This window comes from Protopterus annectens, chromosome 16.part0 (assembly GCF_019279795.1).
Source record: "Protopterus annectens isolate FY-2018-M chromosome 16.part0, PAN1.0, whole genome shotgun sequence".
In the NCBI taxonomy this organism is placed as follows: Eukaryota; Metazoa; Chordata; order Ceratodontiformes; family Protopteridae; genus Protopterus; species Protopterus annectens.
The window spans coordinates 645,967,087-645,987,434 of NC_056750.1; the positions used below are offsets into that span (position 1 = coordinate 645,967,087).

A 20,348-nucleotide genomic window follows, 5' to 3' on the forward strand; every position below is an offset into this window, starting at 1 on the left:
CCGTGGTAAGATGCTCTCATTGCTGGGATGCCACCAAGAGGACAGTGCAGACTTGCACAACTAAAATGCTAGCATCTTTACCTGACCGCATCCCCTTCTCTGGCCTGCAGCTGCTGGGAATTAGCTCACTTGTACATCTTAAGATGTGTTTAAGCCACTTAGTTTTTCATTTTTTCCTCACTGCAGAATAAAATATTTTTTCACTTTATCTCTCTGCAGAATAAAATAATTTTATGGTAATTTGTAGTTGTACCTGTTTATTCTAATACATGTATGCCATTGACAGTAATAGCAGCACAGCAATGCATACATAGCCAGCAGAATGCTATGGTGCATAATCCCCCCCCCACACACACACACACACACACATATGAATCTGACAATACTGTCTGCTCACAACATTATTTAATTTTCCAACCACTAACTTTTAAAACACCACTAGGGTTAATAAAAAAGAATGAGTAATAACAATGAAAAATACAGATTCTAGGGAGAGAAAAAGTATGTCTTTATTCCTTAGAGTTCATAGATAGTGAAGGCTGTATGTGTGTACCTCACTTGATATTTGCAGTCCACCTTAACTGTGTTACTGACTTCCTCCTTAAAAAAAAAAAAAAAAAAAAAACTGAAAAGGGAAGAAGTGAGAAGTACATCTATAAAAATCTGAAAGCCAGAGCCCAAAATATTTACTTCAAGAACATCGAAGGATTAAGGGGAAGAAACAAGGCTGTAATCTCAAGATGTCATGTCTGGTGAACTGCTTCCTTTTTTGTCTCCTTATTGCTCAGTGAGTATAGTAAATTATATGTACTTATGGAAAAAGGTGGATAAGTTAATGTAATGTTCTGAATTTTATGGTAGAACTTTTTTAATCCCTTTTCTTTAATCAAAGGGTTTTTAAATTCAAGACGATGTTGCATTAAGAAATGGATTACTCAGTTGAGAGACTACCACCAATGTTCGCATATGTCCCCTGTATGAGTTTTCACATGTGATGTCTGGCAATTAGTGTAGAAGATTAAAGCTTTGAGCTATAGTTCTCGTGGTACAGGGTTTGATTCCTTCCACCCTGATTTGCATACCTTGCAACCATGAGTAACTCATCCAACCAGACATTTTTCTCTGGCCACCCTGAAAAGGGACTATATGTCCATTGGATCTATCTGGTTAACAAATAGGTAATATTATTATCATAATCATCCTTTAAAAGTTGACTGCCATTGTCAAGACAAGATGCTGACAAATGTGTTGTGTATAAATAGAGTAGGCAAAGCATATACGGTTGTAAGTAATGGCACTTACATACATAGCTGCATTGTAGGCCATCAACTAAATATTTTTATTCATTTTTATGTACAAGTGATGACAAAATGTATTAAGTATGGTAATATGTTTCATTTCAATTAGCAGTCAATCTTTCACTGTAAGAGCTGCATTAGGTAGTGTGTCAGGGCCAATCCAGGGAATACACTGAACAGCTGTTTGCATTTGTTTGTTCCCAAGACAGAGCAATGCATACTGAATGCTGTTATCACATGTTTTCTAATTTACTAATCTACCAATTTGCTCTGTATAAGTGCTTAGCAAACTTGAGAGCAAAGTTGATAAGGGGTGTTTTGATGGTTATTCTGTGACTTGGTGGTAGCTTGGAATTTTTATTTAAGGTTTTATGTGATGGGCAGAAAAGTAGTAGGTCTGCATGCTGTCTTACAGAGAACCAGCTAGCCCACTGAAGAGTTCCACAAGGATATTTCTACTTCGGTGAAAGTATTGTGAATCTCCATATCTTACTGGAGAGAACTTGGCACTCTTTGATGTGTTTCATACAGGTGTGGGTGAGTTTTGGAAAGGCATAGTTTATTTTAGGTGATAAGATATTTTACTTATAACAATTCTTCTTTCCCTAGTTTGAAAATTTGATATGTTGTGATAGCCAAAACAATTGGAGTTGATTTTAGCCTTTATGTTATTAATATGTAGTGTATGTTTAAGCAGAGGTCAAGGGTACTATGATACATCCACACTTTATGAGGGTAATCATGCACACTGTCCTGGCACCATAACATCTGCTGGAGGTGTTAGGAAGGACATTGCTATACCTGTATGTGACATTATGATCAGTTCAGGCTAGCTGACTGGTGTGTATGGCATATATAAAAGGTTGAACGGTTGAAATCTCGAAACGCATATGGCTGACATCATATGCTCGAAATTTCAGAAGCTTGACCTTCTGAATGGGGATCAGCATACAGTGCAGAAAGGGAGATTTCCCTTTCTTCACTGTAGTGTGATCTTGGAGTTGGTATAAATAAGTAGCAGGGTTATGGGGGTTGTAGGGCGGCTTTTTTGTGTTTTGTGTTTTTTTGTTCCTTTCAGAAGGTCGAGTTTCTCAAATTTGAGCATATGACTTTGGCCATGTGCATTTCGAGATTTCAGCCATTCAACCTTCTGAAGGGGAACTATATATATATATATATATATATATATATATATATATATATATATATATATAGGATGACACAGTCCACACTGTCATGAATGTTATCCATGTCATTAATGCTGTCAAATACCTATGTATGTACTGTGTGAATCACCAGAAAAGGTAGCACACATGCATCTGGTGTAACAACTTGATGGAGGTTCTGCACCATGAGACAGTAATGTTTATGCCACAAAAAAGAATACCTAGGTATGGCCAATAAGATGTGTGACAGCTCACTGTGACAAAGGTGGTACACTTTAGTTACACATAGCTCACTGTGACAAAGATGGTATACTTCAGTTACATATCACTGGAAGATGTTTAGGGAGGTACATGAAGAAGGGTGCATTGTACTCAGTTATTGGTATAATGAAGGCTGTGAGCTTTGGAGGTATTATGGCCTCTGATGTGGATGTCTGTCACATACTCAGTACTTGTGTTACATAGAAGGGAATAGCACTTTGACCACATGCTGGTGGATGTTCCACTTAACATCTACCCCAGGACACAGGTCACATACTTACTGGTCTGATTATAGGGTGTCACGTCCACATTATACTTTGGTTGTGTGTTTGTTTTCCTGACATAACACATCCCCCCATGTTTTCTTGTCATTGCAGGTGTTGTCATGGCTGTGGCAGCAGTCTTTGGTATGTGTGTTGATACTGTCTGTATTATACTAATATGGTAGTTGGAGTCAATGATTGTCCACAATCTGCAGTCCTTCAGGAAACTATTTGGACTCAGGATGTGTATATCATCTATGATGTCCATTACTTAAATGGACAGGAAAAGGCCTAGCAGACAGCCCTTGTGTATGGACCTGATCAATGGACCTGGGATATAGTTCACTTCACATATGTCAACATATTTATATGTCATTTATGTCAAAAACTGGTCTACCCACTTGGTGATAAAGGTGTATATGGCCACATCTGACAGTCTTGAGTTAATAACTCAGTGTGGATTTGTGTTAAATGTCATGGGCTTGTCAAGTTCAAAAGGCTGATAGTGCTATCATCATGCATGCCCTCGATCTTTTTGAGGACTTGTAACATATCTAACAGACACGATGTAGCATTAACATCTCACACAGGTCTGTTACACACAGCCAGGATATCACTAGTGTCAATTTAGAAAAGGTCAGTGATGACATGTTGCTCTACCTTACAGGTGAGGAGACTCAGGATGTGCCTATACATGCAAGTATCGGGGTGCATTCCCTCCATTCACATGGATGCATGTTGAAAACACCCTTCTACAGCAACATAGTCTGTGTGGAGAGTGTGTTGAAGTGTGCATTAAACCATGTCAAGAAGGTGTATGTGATGAGTCATGTGATAGACATCTGTTATGTGTCATAGGCCTGGATGTAGATAAGACAGTGCATACTGGCTATCCTCAACTGGCATAGGCCATCAGGGAACACAATCTTCCATGCAGGGCTTATTGAGAAAGTCCCCCAGCTGAGAATTAAATCTCATGTCACTACAGGGGTAACTAGTTGGCTCACAGACAGAACACATACCGTGAAAGTTGGTGAATCAACCTGTACTAGTAGAGCTGTCACCATTGGTGTACTTCTGGGATCTGTGCTTGGCCGTTTACTGTTTGGAATCTATTTCTCAACAGTTCAGGCTAAAGTATATGGCCTTTGGCTTACCACATTTGCTGATTCTTGCATACTGGGTGCAATCATTGAGTCCACCTATGATGATTGCATACTACAGTAGGGGCTAACACAGACAAATGATTATTGAGAAAGCCACACGGTCAACAAATAATGTGTCTTTATTTTGTTCTTCTGAAAAGCAGAATTCCATGCTAATTCCAGCATTGACAACAGCCCAGCTTTGCTAAAACCAAGTGATATAAGAATTGGGAACACATGTAGATAGCAATCTGAACTGTGACCACCAAGTGTCCACACTGGTATTTAAATCCTATATTATGCACATCACAAGTCATGCCATCATATTCAGATCTTAGGATTATATGACAACACTGTACTTGAACCATATCAGAACACTAATAGAGTATAATGCTGTCTTTTGCATGTACACCACCAGACACATGCACCATCTGGAGAGACCAGAGGAGTTTCTTACAAAAAAAAAGCAGGGCCTAGAAACCATGCCATAATGTGCATGGATAGCCTGAAAGCCATGTCACTGTAATCTGTATTATATAGGATGAGGTGATTTCTGGCTGGCCTCCAGGCCAGTCTCTAACTCTGCTTTGGTGGGAATAGTGCATATCCACAAATCAGATATAGCTGATGACATCAGCAGTGTCTGTTGAGGACAAATGGTCATAACAGTGTCCCACATGCTGGTTAATGTCAAGCAAGAACACACACACACACACACACACACACACACACAAACACATGTGCATACACACACACACACACACACACACACACACACACACACCGTTAACTGCAGTGAGAATAGAACCCCTACCTAAGGGGAAAGACTATAGAACTCTGTATTTAAGGCAAACACCACAGCTCAAGTCTGGTTTGGAGTACATCAGACATCACTTTATAGCTGATATCAGCAGTGTCTGTTGAGGACAGTATGGTAATATTGTCCTATATGCTGGTGTGAAAGGCTCTATGTAATGTCAGGCAAGTGCACGCACACACACACACACACACACACACACACACACACACACACACACACACACACACCAGTTGACTGCATTAAGAACAGAACCCTTACCAATCCAAGTACAAAGACTACAGAACTCAGTATTTAGCAAGTGCCAAGGCACAAGTCTGACTTCTACAAGACTGCAGGCCAACTTGTAGTGGGTGATATCAGCAGGGCATGTTGGAGAGAAGATGTTGGAAGGCCTGGATGAAATGGATGTGTAGGCATGTGCAAGTATCAAAATACTGTCAATATATAAGATTGGAGCATTAACTGTAGGATACGCACTTCTGCTCTTTGGGCTAGACACACACATACACACACATGGTTGACAGCAGTGAAAACAGAACCCCTATTTATCCAAGTACACAGATTACAGAACTCAGTACTTTATACCAGCACCACAGCACAAGTCTGACTTCTATCTAGCCTTGAGCAGCATTTTGCCCTCACCTAGAATGATGCCACAATGTAAACAAAAAATGACTTTAATAATTGGCTTAGTTTTTAGTGTCATTCAAGTTGGATCCAGTTTGTTAACCTGGCATGACATAGTTAATAGACCTTGCTGCTTTGCCAGGGATGGTCTGCACCTGGCACCTCTGGGCTTTGAGCTGCTGGCTAAGGATTTTCCCTCCCCCATAGTCCCTTTTTAGGTAAGGTCTCAACAACAAAACGTCTGATGTGAAAATATCCAGCACAAACAAAATAAGGGTTATGCTGCTAAATACTAGGAGTTTAAACCAGAAGCTGCACTCTTTGGAAGCACTTCTTTCCTTGGTTGATGTAGATGTTTGTGCAGTCACAGAAGCATGGTTTCTGGCCACAGAGAGTACCCCGGCCTTGGAAGGCTACAATGCCTTCCACAGCTTCAGACAGCAAAATGAAAGTGTGAGAATCAAAGGTGGAGTATATATCTACATCAAAGATAAATACGCTTCCAGACGGGTTAGACAAGATAACTCTATGGAGCTACTCCAAGTTCAAATTACCATGGATAAGACCCCCCCCCCCTTCAAGTCATTGCAAGTTCATAGGTTCATAGGTTTATACTAGGCTATCTGCCCTAAGGCATTTATAAGCCTAGCCCAAAGTTTTCTGGCTTACACCACCCCTTATGTTAAAAAATACTGTGCCCATTAGTTTGATGTGCCTCTGTCCAGCAGTGACACAGAGATGATTCCCGGGGTAAACCTACGATCTCCCATCCACCAGTCGAGATTTCTCTTGAACAGAGCCAGCGAGGTGCTCTGCCTCACATGGACCGGGATTTTATTCCACAGCATAGGGAGTCTCTGGGTGACAAATCTATCCCTCCAGAATGTCCTATTTATATCCGTGCTAAGGTTTAAGTCGCTTGCTCTAGTGGATCTGGTAGATTTGGATTTTTTGAGGTGGAGCATGTCCATTAATTCCGGGTTGGACATGGCCTTGTATGTCAGGCACAGGTCACCTCTGAGCAGGAGGTATGCAACTGAATAGAGCTGGAGTTTCTTCAGTCTGGCAGCATATGACATATTTTGGAGTCCCTTTATCCTTTTGGTGAGGAACTTTTGGGGTCTCTCCAATTGCTGCAGGTGTCGGGTGAGATACATCCCGAATGGGGCATTGTACTCGATCATTGGTCTGATAAGTGAAGAGTACAATGACCTCACTTGATCTGGATGTGAATCCCTTCATGATCAGGTGGGCAATGTAGAAGGTCTTTCTAACCACTTTAGCAATGTGAGTGTCAAAAGAAAGGCCACTGTCAACCTGGGTCCCCAGGTCCCTGATAACCTCTTCTGTGCTTAATGGATTGCCACCTATATGGTAGCTTGGGGTTACCTTGTTTTTCCCGAAGGGTATGACTATACAATTTTTGGCATTTAACTTCAAGTCATGGTTCTGGCATCAGTTATCAGTTTCCGTGAGACCCCTCTAAAGGATATCTGTGTCCAATGTACTTTCCACTATGGCGCCCAGTTTGCAGTCATCTGCAAACTTTGTCAGCCATAGTCCTCCTATGTTTGCCTGTACTTCTGAGAAGTAGATGCCGAACAACAGGGGGCCAAGGACTGAGCCCTGTGGGACACCACTTGTGACCGGCTTGGAGTCTGACATGGCACCAGCAACTCTAACCCTGTGGGTTCTGTCCTTTAGCCAGTTTGCAACCCATCTTGTGACATATGGGTTTACATTTAAGCTGGTAAGTTTCTCTATAATACCTGAGTGGGGTATTGTGTCAAATGCTTTTGCAAGGTCAAGGTAGGCTGTATGGACTGCCTTTCCCTCATCAATGGCCTTGGTGACTGTTTCAAAGAAGTCAACCAAGTTCAAAAGGCATGATCTGCCCTTGGCAAAGCCAAACTGGGTCGGGTCCAATGTCTGCAAGTCCCATATGTCTTTGTTTATGAGTTCCATTATGTTCCTCTCCATAGCTTTGCCGACCAGGCTTGTTAAGCTTATGAGTTGGTAATTACCAGGGTCCGTGAGGTACAGCCTTTGTGGAGTGGGACCACAGTTGCCGTATGCCACTCCTTGGGCACGTATCCTGTGGTAAGGCTAAGATTAAACAGCTGCCTTATATGCAGGTTTAGTTCCTCGTTGAGTTCATGTAGCACACAGCTGGGGACACCATCCGGTCTCATTGATGCTGTGTTTTTAGCTTTAGAGAGAGCAGCTTTCACCTGCACATTTGAGATGTCTGGGAGGCTACACTCCACTGGGATAGTTAACTCTCCTTTTGGGGGGGAGAGGGGGGTGAAGTTTGCACTGAACCTGTCTGCCAGTATGTTGGCAATGTCTGTGGGTTCAGTGATTTTTGTATCATTTTGGACTAATTCTGCACATATCTGGGAGTTTCCACCCAGGTTTCTAACATAGCTGAAGAAGGCCTTATGATTGTCTTTTGAATCTATTGCAATTTTTCTCTCAAAGTTGGCCTTGGATGATTTTATGATTGCTCGTATTTTTTTACTAATAATGATCAAGGGTGTCTTCTCTTTTATGGATTTTGCTCTATCATGTAAAAGCTTTCTCCTCTTATTGTAAAGTTTGTTTATGGATGGGGTCCACCAGACTGGACGTTTGCCCTTGGTGGAAAGAGTCTTGGTTTTATTAGGGATTGCCTGATCCATGCAGTCCTGGAGGTGTTCGTAGAAGGCATTTGTAAGGGCTTCCGCAGCTTGGGTTGTGGTTTCCACTGGCTCAGGGGCCTTGAAGGATACCACACCAGTCTTGAGTAGTGTGAAGTTTGCTTTAGAGAAGTTCTTCACTGTGGTCTTTTTTGTTTGGGGTGAGGGCGGGATGTGGATTTCCAGTGAGATAAGTTTGTGATCTGATCTCACCAATGAGGGATATACTTAAGGTGTGGAGCATTTTGTCCCCATGTTTGTGATGATGAGATCTAGTATATTTTCTCCTCTTGTGGGAACGGTGACTAGTTGTTCCATGGCATTTGAATTTATGAACTCCAGGAACCTTTGGGCTAGAAAGTTGGGGCTTGAGTAATGTTCCCAGTCTATATTCGGGTAGTTGAAGTCACCCAATATAATGGTGTTTGGAGATACATTTATACCCTCCAGTGTCTTCAGGAAGGCTGTGTGGGCTTCCTGAGTTTGAGAGGGTGGCCTGTAGCATGCTACAAATTGTAGAGCAGTTTTGCCTATGGTTAATTGCACCTGGATGGTTTCCGATGCTTCGTGCGTTGCCACCAACCTGGAGGTGTGGGTATCCTTGATGAATATGGATACACCCCCTCCTTTTGTGGTGTGGTCCAGGTTGTGGGGCCGGAACGCATGATATGAGGTAAAACCTGATAGTGCCGAGGTGCTCTCAGGAGCCTTGAACCAGGTTTCAGTCACAGCACAGACATCGATGTTCTCCATACTGAGAAGGGCCTCGAGTGCGTGCATTTTGAGATTTAGACTTCTGGCATTGAGCAGCATTACCCTTAGTTTCTTCCCATTTTTGTTTTCTAGGGTGGTAGGTTTAGAATTTGAGCCTTGCCTAAAAAAAGGCACTATGGGGGTGGCAGGTTCCCCTCCATGAGCCAAGATGCTGATGCAGCTTATTTGGCTTTACTTGAGTCAATCAAAATACAACCTAACAGTCTTGTCATAGGGGATTTTTAACTATCCTACCATCAACTGGGAAACCTATAAGAGCCCTAACTTGCACAAACATTCCTTGACTTTGTTAACTCAAATGCCATGGAACAAACTGTACAAAATCCTACAAGGGGCTCAAATATCCTTGACCTGGTTCTCAGCAACATGAAAGACCGTTGTACCACCATAAATGTAGGGCTCTCATTAATAAAATATTATCGTAAGTCAGTCACTTTTGAAGTAGCAATAACTCTCAAACCCATCAGAGGTACAGTCAGATTAAAAAACTTCACCAAAGCCAACTATACCCTCCTAGGAGTTGGCATAAACAATTTTCAAGCCCCAGCCCCCACAGATGGTCTTGGTAACTATACTAAAGTATACTGTGATGCTCTGTACCAACATTTATACAAATGTATAGACTCGGTTGTACCAGATAGGACCAAAGTAAGCATCTCAAAAAAAAAAAAAAAACAAGCCACCCTGGTGGACATCTTGCATAAATAAACTATACAACAAGTGTACAAAGCTGTTGTCTAAGAATACCAAAGGGAGGTCACAGCACTGGAAAATTACTGTCCTAAGCCTAAATAAATAAATAAGACACATATAAAATCCTGTAAGTGCAACTTCAAGAAATATTTAGAAAACACAGCTAAGAACAGCCATAAAGCTTTCTTTAGCTATGTCCATTGCCTGAAAGGTAGGACCCAGAAGTATGCTGAACTAGTGACAAATGATATCACATACACTGATCCTCCAGAAATTGCTAATCTACTAGAGGACAAGTTTGGCAAAAATTCCTCCCCTTTATCCCCCCCAAACATATCAAAAACTATACATTCAACAACTCCCACACCCTATATATCTAAGGAACAGGTCATCAAATCTCTGGCTAAGTCAAAAAAACACAGCCTCTGTGGGCCCTGATGGCATCTGAGGCTGTGTTCTAAACAAACTAAAACAGGAATTAGCAACCACCTTAGGCACCCTATTTAACCACAGCCTGAATACAGAATTTGTCCCAGCTGAATGGAACACCACAAGCATTATACCCCTTCTGACGGGTGGCTTAGCAACAGATCCATGGAATTATAGACCAATAATTTTGACCAGCCTTATCTGCAAGTTCATGGAACTTATCATCATGAACCTCAACAATAAGGATATAGGTGACTTCCAAACCATTGATCCAAGCCTGGATAGGCATTGTAAAGAGTTGATTGTGCCTGTTAAACCTAGTAGACTTCTTTGAAAATGTGACCAGGGCCATAGATGAGAACAGATCTGTGCACACAGCATATTTGGACTAGGCAAAGGTCTTTGACACAATCCCCCATACAGGCATTACTGACAAACTCACCCATCTAATTGTCAACCCTTTTATTGTTAGGTGGGTTGCAAATTGGCTTACAAACCATACACATGCTGTCACAGTGGGTTACCACCTCAACCAGCAGACCTGTCACCAGTGAGGTTCCACAATGGTCAGTACTGAGCCCCCTTTTGTTTGGAATTTACTTCTTGGAAGTTCAGACCAACACAAAGGTGCTGTGGCTGACAGGTTTACTGACAACTGCAAATTTGGTGCAATTGTTGACTCCCCAGATGATGTTACTGTACTCCAAGTTGGGCTTACACACATCATCATCATCACCTTCAGTAAAAGCATTGTCACTAATAACTAAGACAATAATACCTTAAATATGAATGCTGTAGTGAGGGATTTGGGCACACAAGTAGACCGTGACCTAAACTTTGACCACCATGTGTCCACTGTAGTAAGAAAGGTATTCTCCATCACACATTTGATTAGCAAAGGCATAGTCTCAAGAGCAAAATAAGTTATAATCCCCCTGCACTCATTCCTTATCAGGCCCAAAACTGAGTATAACACTCCCTTTGGTATGTACCATACCAGGCACCTGCAGCAACTGGAGAGACCCCAGAGATTATTAACTAGGAAAACCAGGATCTTCAGCATATGCCTAACATGGACAGACTGAAGTCTTTTCACATATAGACTGCTTAGGGGAGACTAGTGTCTAGCTTACAGAGCAATCTCCAACCACAACCTTATGAAGTTGCTGCACATCCGTACGTCAAATGGGACTAGAATTACCCACTTCAGTGACCTAAATCTGGCCTGCAGTTTAAATAGGACATGCTGAAGAGACAAATTTATCTCAGAGGTTGCTACTTTTCTGCAATAGGCTGCTAATAAATATTAAGCGGAACACCTCCATGACTCTGTTCAAAAGGAGCCTGGATGAATGGATGGGAAACCACAAATTCCTTTTGGGAATAGCTCCCACATCTCTCTTGGACATGGGCAGTTATTACTACTAATAATCTTTGGCATTAATTAGACTTTTTCTCTTGAAATATAATGCGTGTAATAGGCTAGGCTTGGAACGACCCTTGGGTCAACCTCCTATGAACCCATAAGACTGCAGGTCAACTTGTACTGGATGACATCAGCAGGACATGTTGGAGATAAGATGTTGGGAGGCCTGTATAGGTTCATAGCTTCAAAGGTTCTTAGGTGGTTTCTAACCTAATAGTCCTAGGGCATTTACAGGTCTAGCCGTGGAAAAACACAAGTACCCTTATTGAGCATAGTTTGATAGTCATTGTTACCAGAGTGATTTTGTGATTAGCATTGACTGTTCCTGTGAATGAGGGACAGAAGAACATTGGTGCCACCCTTGGGGTGAATTTACAATCACCCATCCAGTTGTCAACGTTGTGCTTGAATAGTGTCATTGAGGAGCACTGCTTCACATGCAGTGGGAGCCTATTACAGAGGAGTGGCAACTGCTGGGAGATATCTATCTCTCCAACATGTTCTATTTATGTCACAGGCTAGGTTGAGATCACTGGAGCAAGTTATGCTTGTCTCATTTAATTTGCAGATGTCCAGCATTTCCAGTAGGCCAGGGTCTGATACTGCTCTGTAGGCCAGGCATGGGTCACTTGTCGAGTGCATTGATAGGTTTTTCAGTCTTTCCATGTTTCTCATGTTTTGGAAGCCCTGGATCCTCTTAGTTACAAACCTCTGTGTTTTCTCCAGTTGCTGCAAGTGTCTTTTGAAGTAAGACAGAAGGGAGTATTGTACTCAATTAGTGGTCTAATAAGAGTAGAGTACAGCAGAGCTATGACCTCCCTGGTCATGGATGTGATGACCTTATTTATGAGGTGCACAATGTAGAATGTGTATCTTACCACTATAGACATGCACTGATTGAAGTGTAGATTGTTATCAACATGCATTCCCAAGTCCCACAACACTGTGTTTGAGCTTAGAGGGCTGCTATGTATTTCATAATTAGTAAGGGTACTTTGGACAATGAGGAATTTTTTGCTTTAAGTTCAATCTGTGAGTTTGTCATCAATCATTTGTCTGTGTCAACCCCTTCTGTAATATGTTAACCTAGTTGGGGGAATCTCTATATGCCTGCATCTAGTTGACAGTCATCTGCAAACCTGGTAAGCCACAGGCCATCTACTGGTGGGTGAACTTCAGAGAAACTGTTTCCAAACAGTTGAGAGCCCAGCACACAGATCCTTGTGGTATTCCATTGGTAATTGGTCTAGTGGTGGAAGCGCAGTCTCCAAGTTTGGAAAGTCTGCATTCTGTCAGTGAGTCAATTGGCTATACATCTAGTACTGTATGGGTTAATTCCTACATGGGAGAGTTTGTCTGTGATACCCAAATGGGGGACAGTATCAAAGATGTTGGATAAATCAGCATAGCGGTATGTCCTGTTATCCATCATCCAGGCCTTTGGGGCATTATAAAAGAAGTCCAGTAGGTTTAATAAGCAAGGTCTACCATTGACAAAACCAAAATGGGTCAGGTGAAGTTTGTTGAAGGTCATTTATGTCCCTGTGGATAGGGTCCATGCTGATTCCTTCTCTAGTCTTACTGATAAGGCTTTTTAGGCTTATGGGTCAATAGTTCAGGTTCTGCATGTTAACAGTTTGATGTGCATTGCATATCATACATTTGATTTTAATTGCTGTAGTGTATGTGGTATATGTGTGAAGAAAGTACTGAAATACCAGGGTTGCAGTGTCGGGGGGGGGGTAACACATGGCTGTTTTGTAAATATGTTGTGACACATTGTTAGATAGGGCCTTCAGTTTATGTTTCAATGTGTAATTTCATATCATGGATAGGAAATGTATAGTAAACAGCAGTAATACATACTTACTTTTCCAAAGTGCGGTGAGCAGTGGGTTTGTGCAACAGTTGGCAAAGTGTCTGCACATGCGAGATGCACATTTCCAGTACTTTTCATGTATGTGCATAGTTATGCTGTGGGCAAACGCCAGCTGCATTGCTAAAGTCTGTGAGTTAGTATTGAGTCTATGAAACACACCTGCTTCTTAACTGACTCTGTGGCAGCAGGCATAAATGCATTGACACATTTCATTTGTGAGCCCACATGATACTGGGTTCAAATCCAGGTGTATCTTAATAGTTTTAAAGACTTTTAAATAAACAGTGATAATGCAGTGACATGAATTCTTTATAGTACATGTGTTGCTGTGTGTTGGCATAGCACAGCAAGGTTAAGCAGCATTGCACTGAAATAACCACAGCATTGTACCACCACTTACCTTCAATGCATATTGGTGTGAGATGCATAATTCTGGGCAAACAAAGAGGTCAAAAAGTGAAGGGATCTATTGCTTTTTCTGCTACTCATATGTGTTGCGTGTGATTCTATTTTTTGACCAGATTATAGGTGTTAAAATGGGGTAGCTAGGAAAGTGGTAAAATGAGGAGCAAGCAGGGGGAAGAGCAAAGAGAAACCAATACAGGAATGTGCAGGAGGGAGGTAGGAAAGAACCATAGCTATCCATTTTAACAGTAAAATCTGATCATATGTGAAGAATATTAGCTGAATTTTGACTGTCACCTCCAAAGAGGGGTGATAACGTAATCATGTTGTACAGCCAATTGGACCAATTCAAGTGTGTCAAGAATATATATGTGTGAAATGGATGCTATGTATGGCACTTTTTTTTGTGGAGCAGGTGCCCCATTTTTTTAAGTCAATTGGAGAGGACTGCTGGTAAGGCACATGGGTATGTGTAGGTCAAGTAAGTTGGGTAGGTGAGGAAGCAAATGCAAACAAACAAGACAAAAGTCAGTGATGATGGATAGAAAAGGTTGGGGGACACTGTGATTGGGGCGAGGGAGGAGACAACACAGGCTCATGGACATCAAGCTTGAAGAAAGTGAGAATTGAGTTCTCACCCACTGGATTGTTATCATTGTCCCCTTACTCTGCTAGTGGCTGGAGTGCTTGATGTCTTCTGCTCCTAAAGATCATGAGGGAGAGCAGCCTATCCATCCAGCATAGGTGTGCACCAGTGGTATGGTGCACAACCCTATGTACCACCCTGGAAATCTCTGTGCAGGTAATGAAATCACCACCTCTGCCACTACAGAGCAGCAGAGGCAGCGCTGCCAGGTTGGATCCCAGACATGCTAAGCATCAGTGCTAGACCCAGGGAGTGGGGGCAGATTGATCTACTGGGGCTGGCCTACCTCACTGTGCTGTGTAGCATTTAGTGATGTGGCACACGTGGATGACATGGAGACATTTTGATGACACAAAATAGGCAATAAAATAAGAGAGATAAGGGTTGGGGTGACAGAAAAAAAGAGATAAAATTAGTAACATCATATGTGACATACAATGCATTAACGCAATTATACAACTCTTTTATCAAGTATGATATTTAAGTATATGTCCTAACAGATACACACTACACTACAGTTTGCTGAAAGTAATCCTTGAAATGTGCATATATTGCACATATGCATGTTCCAATTATACAGATTTCAGTTCACAGCAGGGCATTTCTGCCACTGGTATAGAGTTTTTAATTTAATGTAAATACTGAAAAAATAACAGTATTGTATAGTTGAGAATCATGGCATTTGAATCCACAACTTCTGACTACAGTCTAATATTGGAATCTTCAATTGGTTTGTGCTACAGTGTAATGCATGCATACTTGCTTGTACAGTTGGGATATTCATGCTCAATTTGATACAACTGTATAAAAGACCAAAACAACTATCTTCAACTTTTAAAGCTACACTAACACTTCTCTTCTGCTGCATACAGACAATTTAATTCATGTTCACTGGGGACTAGGGAAAGAACACAAAAGAAGAAAAGAGCATTAGGCATACTAGTCTTGCCTACATTTAGCTTTCTAAATCTTACAAGTTCTCTTATTGTCATACTTACCTAGCTGTGGGATGTCCGCAGTCTGAAACTCATCCAACCAGTGGTTGAGAGTATCCCTTTTTCTCCTGTGTAGGTCATTGAAATAATGCCTACATTGTTCTCCTGTGCATGGGATACCAGTGGCACTAGATACAGTCTGAGCCAAACCGTGTCATCCCTTAGACTTGTACTGGGAGCTAGAATAGTTCCCATGTAGAAGCCTTTGGCTGTGGTGCTTTACCAGGAGTCCAATAAATATCCCGGACTCCTGGACACTCTGCCTCTATACCCTAAATGTGGCACTTTCCTCTCCAATGCCAGCCATGTCTACCAGACAAATTAGAGCAATGGAAACTGATGCTTTCCCACCAATTCCAGTTATTGTGTTGACTGGCAGTGTGCAAACCTGAACAGCAATGGCAACCACATTTGTGCAATGTTATGTGGGGAGCAGCAGTGCCAAACATGGATGAAAGAAATATTTTAAATTGAAATGTTAATCTGATACTTGACCTTTGTCTGAGGGGTGTCTATTGATGTAGCCTGGAAATTTTAAGTTAACTGTTAGCTGAGTTAAGTTTTCAGATATGCAATGGGTGCATAAATGTAATGACCCAATGTGTTTTGCCTTTATACACTGATAAAATTGATTTTTACAGTGTGGAACTCAAACCTAAGCATAAGAGGCAAAACATTTTCTTCCACAGTGTTGATCTTCCATCTTTGACACAGAACAAATGCTGCTCAGACATAGTCAGGAATCATACATAAATACAGGTGACAGTCTGATGTGTCAAACATGTATATGTGTGACCTGACAAGGTTATTGTATATAGATCCAGTTGTGTATGTGTCTTATGTAATTGTGAAGGCCATACAAATCCAGATAGCAGAAGTATAGTTACGGAAATATAGTAGACCGTATACCCTCAGTCATACATCTGAAAACACAATAATGGTGTCTTATCCCTCATACATATAATTCATATCTGCTCCACTATCTAAGTGTTATAAGTAAGACTGAATGTAATGGGAAGTGGAACAACAGTAAAAGTGTATGGAATATCCTGTATTAGAATCCAGGGCCATGTGTATGGCAGTCCTGCACTTACACCTGTTGCCACAAGAATGTTTAAATCACAATTGTCTATTTTTCAGTTCATTGCTGTAAACTTCACTATCACAACAGTAACAAAATGTAGCACACCCTGTACTAGAACTCAGGACCATCTGTACGCTAGCCCTGCAGTTACACCTGCTGCCACAGGACTAGTTACATGACATTCCCTAATTTCCTAATTATTCTTAAGGTCTCTTTGTTAAGCACCTCACAACACCCAACAGAATTAATTGAATGTATCCGGTTTCATTTATTGGCTATCTGAGTCCTGTCTGCAGGTATTGTATGGCTGCAGCTGCTGGGGAAACTTGCTAACCACCTTGCAATGCTGCTAAGTGCAGTTGCGTGATGACATACAGAAATTGCAACAATGTATTGTATTGACCTTTGCCCTTTTACAGATGCCCTATTTGCATGTGTTCTGCAGGTGTTCTGTCTGCTTCATGAGTGGCCCACTAGTCCAGTTTTCACATTGCTTTGCGCAAACAAGATAAGCACATCCAAAACCTGACATTGATTTTCTCAGTTACGTGTGTTTGTGATAAGTAATACATCATGCAAACACTGCCCCCCACCCCAAAAAAAAAGAAACAAGGGACATGTAGTTGAAATGAGGAAAAACAGTGTATGACATACACACTAGAAACTGTAGTACATGAGATATTTCTGCATAGTTTAGCATTTAAACTCTCACTCCAGTGAACCTTCAGAATGTAGGAAAGGTGCCTTATTCCCTTTTTTGCCATAGAAACAGCTTTACAGCAAGGAACTGAAATTATTCTGCATACAACCAACCACAACATGTACAGTAATATGAAACCCTACAACTCTTATTTGTACATTTATTATTTTGGGATGTAGTGCACTAAGTGATCACAACAACCAGTTATGAGTATTGCTTGCAAATATGCAGTTCTGTCTTATCTCTCTGTGTTTGTCATTCTTCTCTTATCTGACCAGTAATCTGAGACATGCAGTCTGTAAGCCATTCTATATCACTTCCTTAATATGTGTGAGGATATTGCATGGCAATAATATGATATGCAGCTGCTAACAAACGAAAGGGAGTTGGGATGTTAATGAACAGACATAAGAATTGTGTGCTGCTTACTTACATTTCCAACTCTGACAAAATTACATCTAAAACTAAGTCTAACCTGACACATCCAGTGTGTGTAAAGCAGCCTATATTGGTATTGTTTTCCTTCTCCCAACCAATAATCATTCACAGTTGCAACCCTTTAAAAACAAACACTGAGAGATTGGCTGCACTATGTTTACATCTGATACACTGCACCAAGTATTTAGGATTCAGCAATTTTAATGAGTTCAGACCTGATTTACATCTTTTCCATGTTAAACAGCCCTGAATCTATACCATAAAAAGGCAACCATGTAGCTAGGGAAACTGAAGGTTAGAGATTTGCTTATATGGAGAACACAGAAAACAGGCTATTACTTTAGGATATATCTGGACATATATCCTGGAAGTTTAGGATATACAAGGATGGCACAGTATTGCAGCAGTAGCATTGTCACCTCACAGCAAGAGGTTCTTTGGTTTGATTTTCAGCTGGAGTGCCTTCTGTGCGAAGCCTGCATGTCCACCCTGCATTCGTGTGGGTTTTCTCTGGGTACTCTGGTTTCCACACACATTACAAAGACATGCATCTGGAGAGTTTCTCCCCAAGCCTCCAGTGAAAATTGGCTTCATTCCAAGTTGGATTTTCATGATTAACAAATGTTAAATAAATAAATAAAATAAAAATTAAATAAATCTGCACAGATGATTACTGAACTTGAGAAGGATTTTGTCAGCTACATACTGCATATTCTGAAATATAAATAAGAAACATTTGCATAATATATACATACACACATATATATATATATATATATATATATATATATATATATGTGTGTGTATATATATATATGTATGTATATATATATATATATATATATATATATATATATATATATGTATATATATATATGTATGTATATATATATATATATATATATATATATATATGGGTCTACTTTGAAACATCTAAAATCCATAACATCTAATTATAACTTACATTGTTCTTAGAAAATTAGACAGTTGATAGCATCAACATTTTCCAACTTTATTGTGAATGATCTTGTGAGGGTTGTGAAGTTTGAAACAGCAATGTGTATCATTACTTTCAAACTTCTCTCATGATTTTCCAGAGCAAATATATGGTGCTAAACTGAGGGCATGCAGTGAGCATCACTACTTTTGAGCAGTATGACTGTGTGAATCTGTGATGCCTGAGGCCTACTACTTAATAAAGGACACATGTAAGTCAAATAAGTCTCTGCTGTCACATTTTAATGTCATGTCTGTACAAATCTCCCACCTTTCACTTCCTTACAGTACCATGTAACAAAATGCAAGGATATTCCAGTCATTCATATTATTACACAATACACTCCAGGTTCAACACTTGCCTTCTAAATCCAGTAGTTGCAACAGTTTTAGCTCAGAGCTGACTCTGTCTGATGAAAGCAGTACACATCCAATACATGGGTAGGTAAAGGTTGTGAGGGTTGCCTGGCATCAATGTTACTATGTATATGTGCATAGGAAGAAGGTTTTAACCCCTTAGGTGGTGAGTCGGTGTGCTATGCATTGTCTCGTAGCCAATATAAGGCCATATTGAGCATGTCTACATCTGCCTACATCCACAGCAGCTGCTGCTTCCCCCTCTGACTCCTCATCTGATTGTGTCTGAGGTAACCTTGGCATTGGTGGTGGGATGTGTGCCCCTTCCTCTTGTTGATCCTGCAGAAACTGTTTTTTCAGGATGATGTTTTGTAGCATGGCATATACTGTGATTATTTCATTACATGTTAGTACATTGTACAGCAGGGCCCCCCAAATGTATCTAGGCACTGGAACTGCAACTTCAGCAGCCCAAGCACATGCTCTTTGATATTTCTGGTTTGAGCGTGTGCCTCATTATGGCATTCTTCAGCAAGTGTGTGTGTGTGTGTGTGTGTGTGTGTGTGTGTGTGTGTGTGTGTGTGTGTGTGTGTGTGTGTGTGTGTGTGTGTGTGTGTGTGTGCAATTACTAATGGGTGTCATCACATATGGTTCAAGTGCATAACCTGCATCTTCCAGTAAATGACCCTGTGGGATATCCCCCCAATGAGCATCTGATACAGTTGGGAGGTGTGCCAGATATATGGTAACTGCCAGGGTTGCCAGCACACACACTCAAAATGATTCCCTTGGCATTACACTCAACTTGGCAGTTAATAGAGTGGAAGCACTTTCTATTAATATAGAACCTTCCCTCTTCCCCCATCTGGTGCCTAATTTCTACATGGGTGCAATCTATTGCACCCAGTGCTTCAGGGTAGTCTTCTACAGGATAGAACTCCTAAATATTTCTGGTACCTATCCTCAGGAGTAAGGGCAAATATATATGGTCACTAGCATTTTGGAACATAGCATTCAAAAATTGATGGGGGGTCCTGGATGCTGATGGCTGTGACATCTCCAGCATGTCTCTCGTTGGTCTCTGGTAGGTACCTGTAGCTAAGATTCTAAGTGCTACACATACCTTTGTCTCCACTGAGATGGGTTCCCCTTGGTTTGCCCTGACTCTGAGTTGCAGATGAGAGGTTGCAGAGTTCTGGTAGTATGTCTCTATCCACCCTATAGCACTGTACAATTTCCACATCATGTAGATTGTGATAAGTTGCCTG

The 20,348-nt window shown here is 41.0% G+C and overlaps 1 protein-coding gene across 2 annotated transcripts in view; it reads left to right on the forward strand.

Moving 5' to 3' along the window:
- The first annotated feature begins 671 nt into the window (after positions 1-671).
- LOC122790408 (mannose-specific lectin-like) overlaps positions 672-20,348 on the forward strand; it is a 230,592-nt gene continuing 210,915 nt past the window's right edge. For both annotated transcript variants that reach the window (XM_044057926.1, XM_044057925.1), the window contains exon 1: positions 672-787. In XM_044057926.1, the coding sequence (XP_043913861.1) occupies positions 741-787 (47 nt within the window). In that variant the 5' untranslated portion in view covers positions 672-740. The remainder of the gene's footprint in view (positions 788-20,348) is intronic.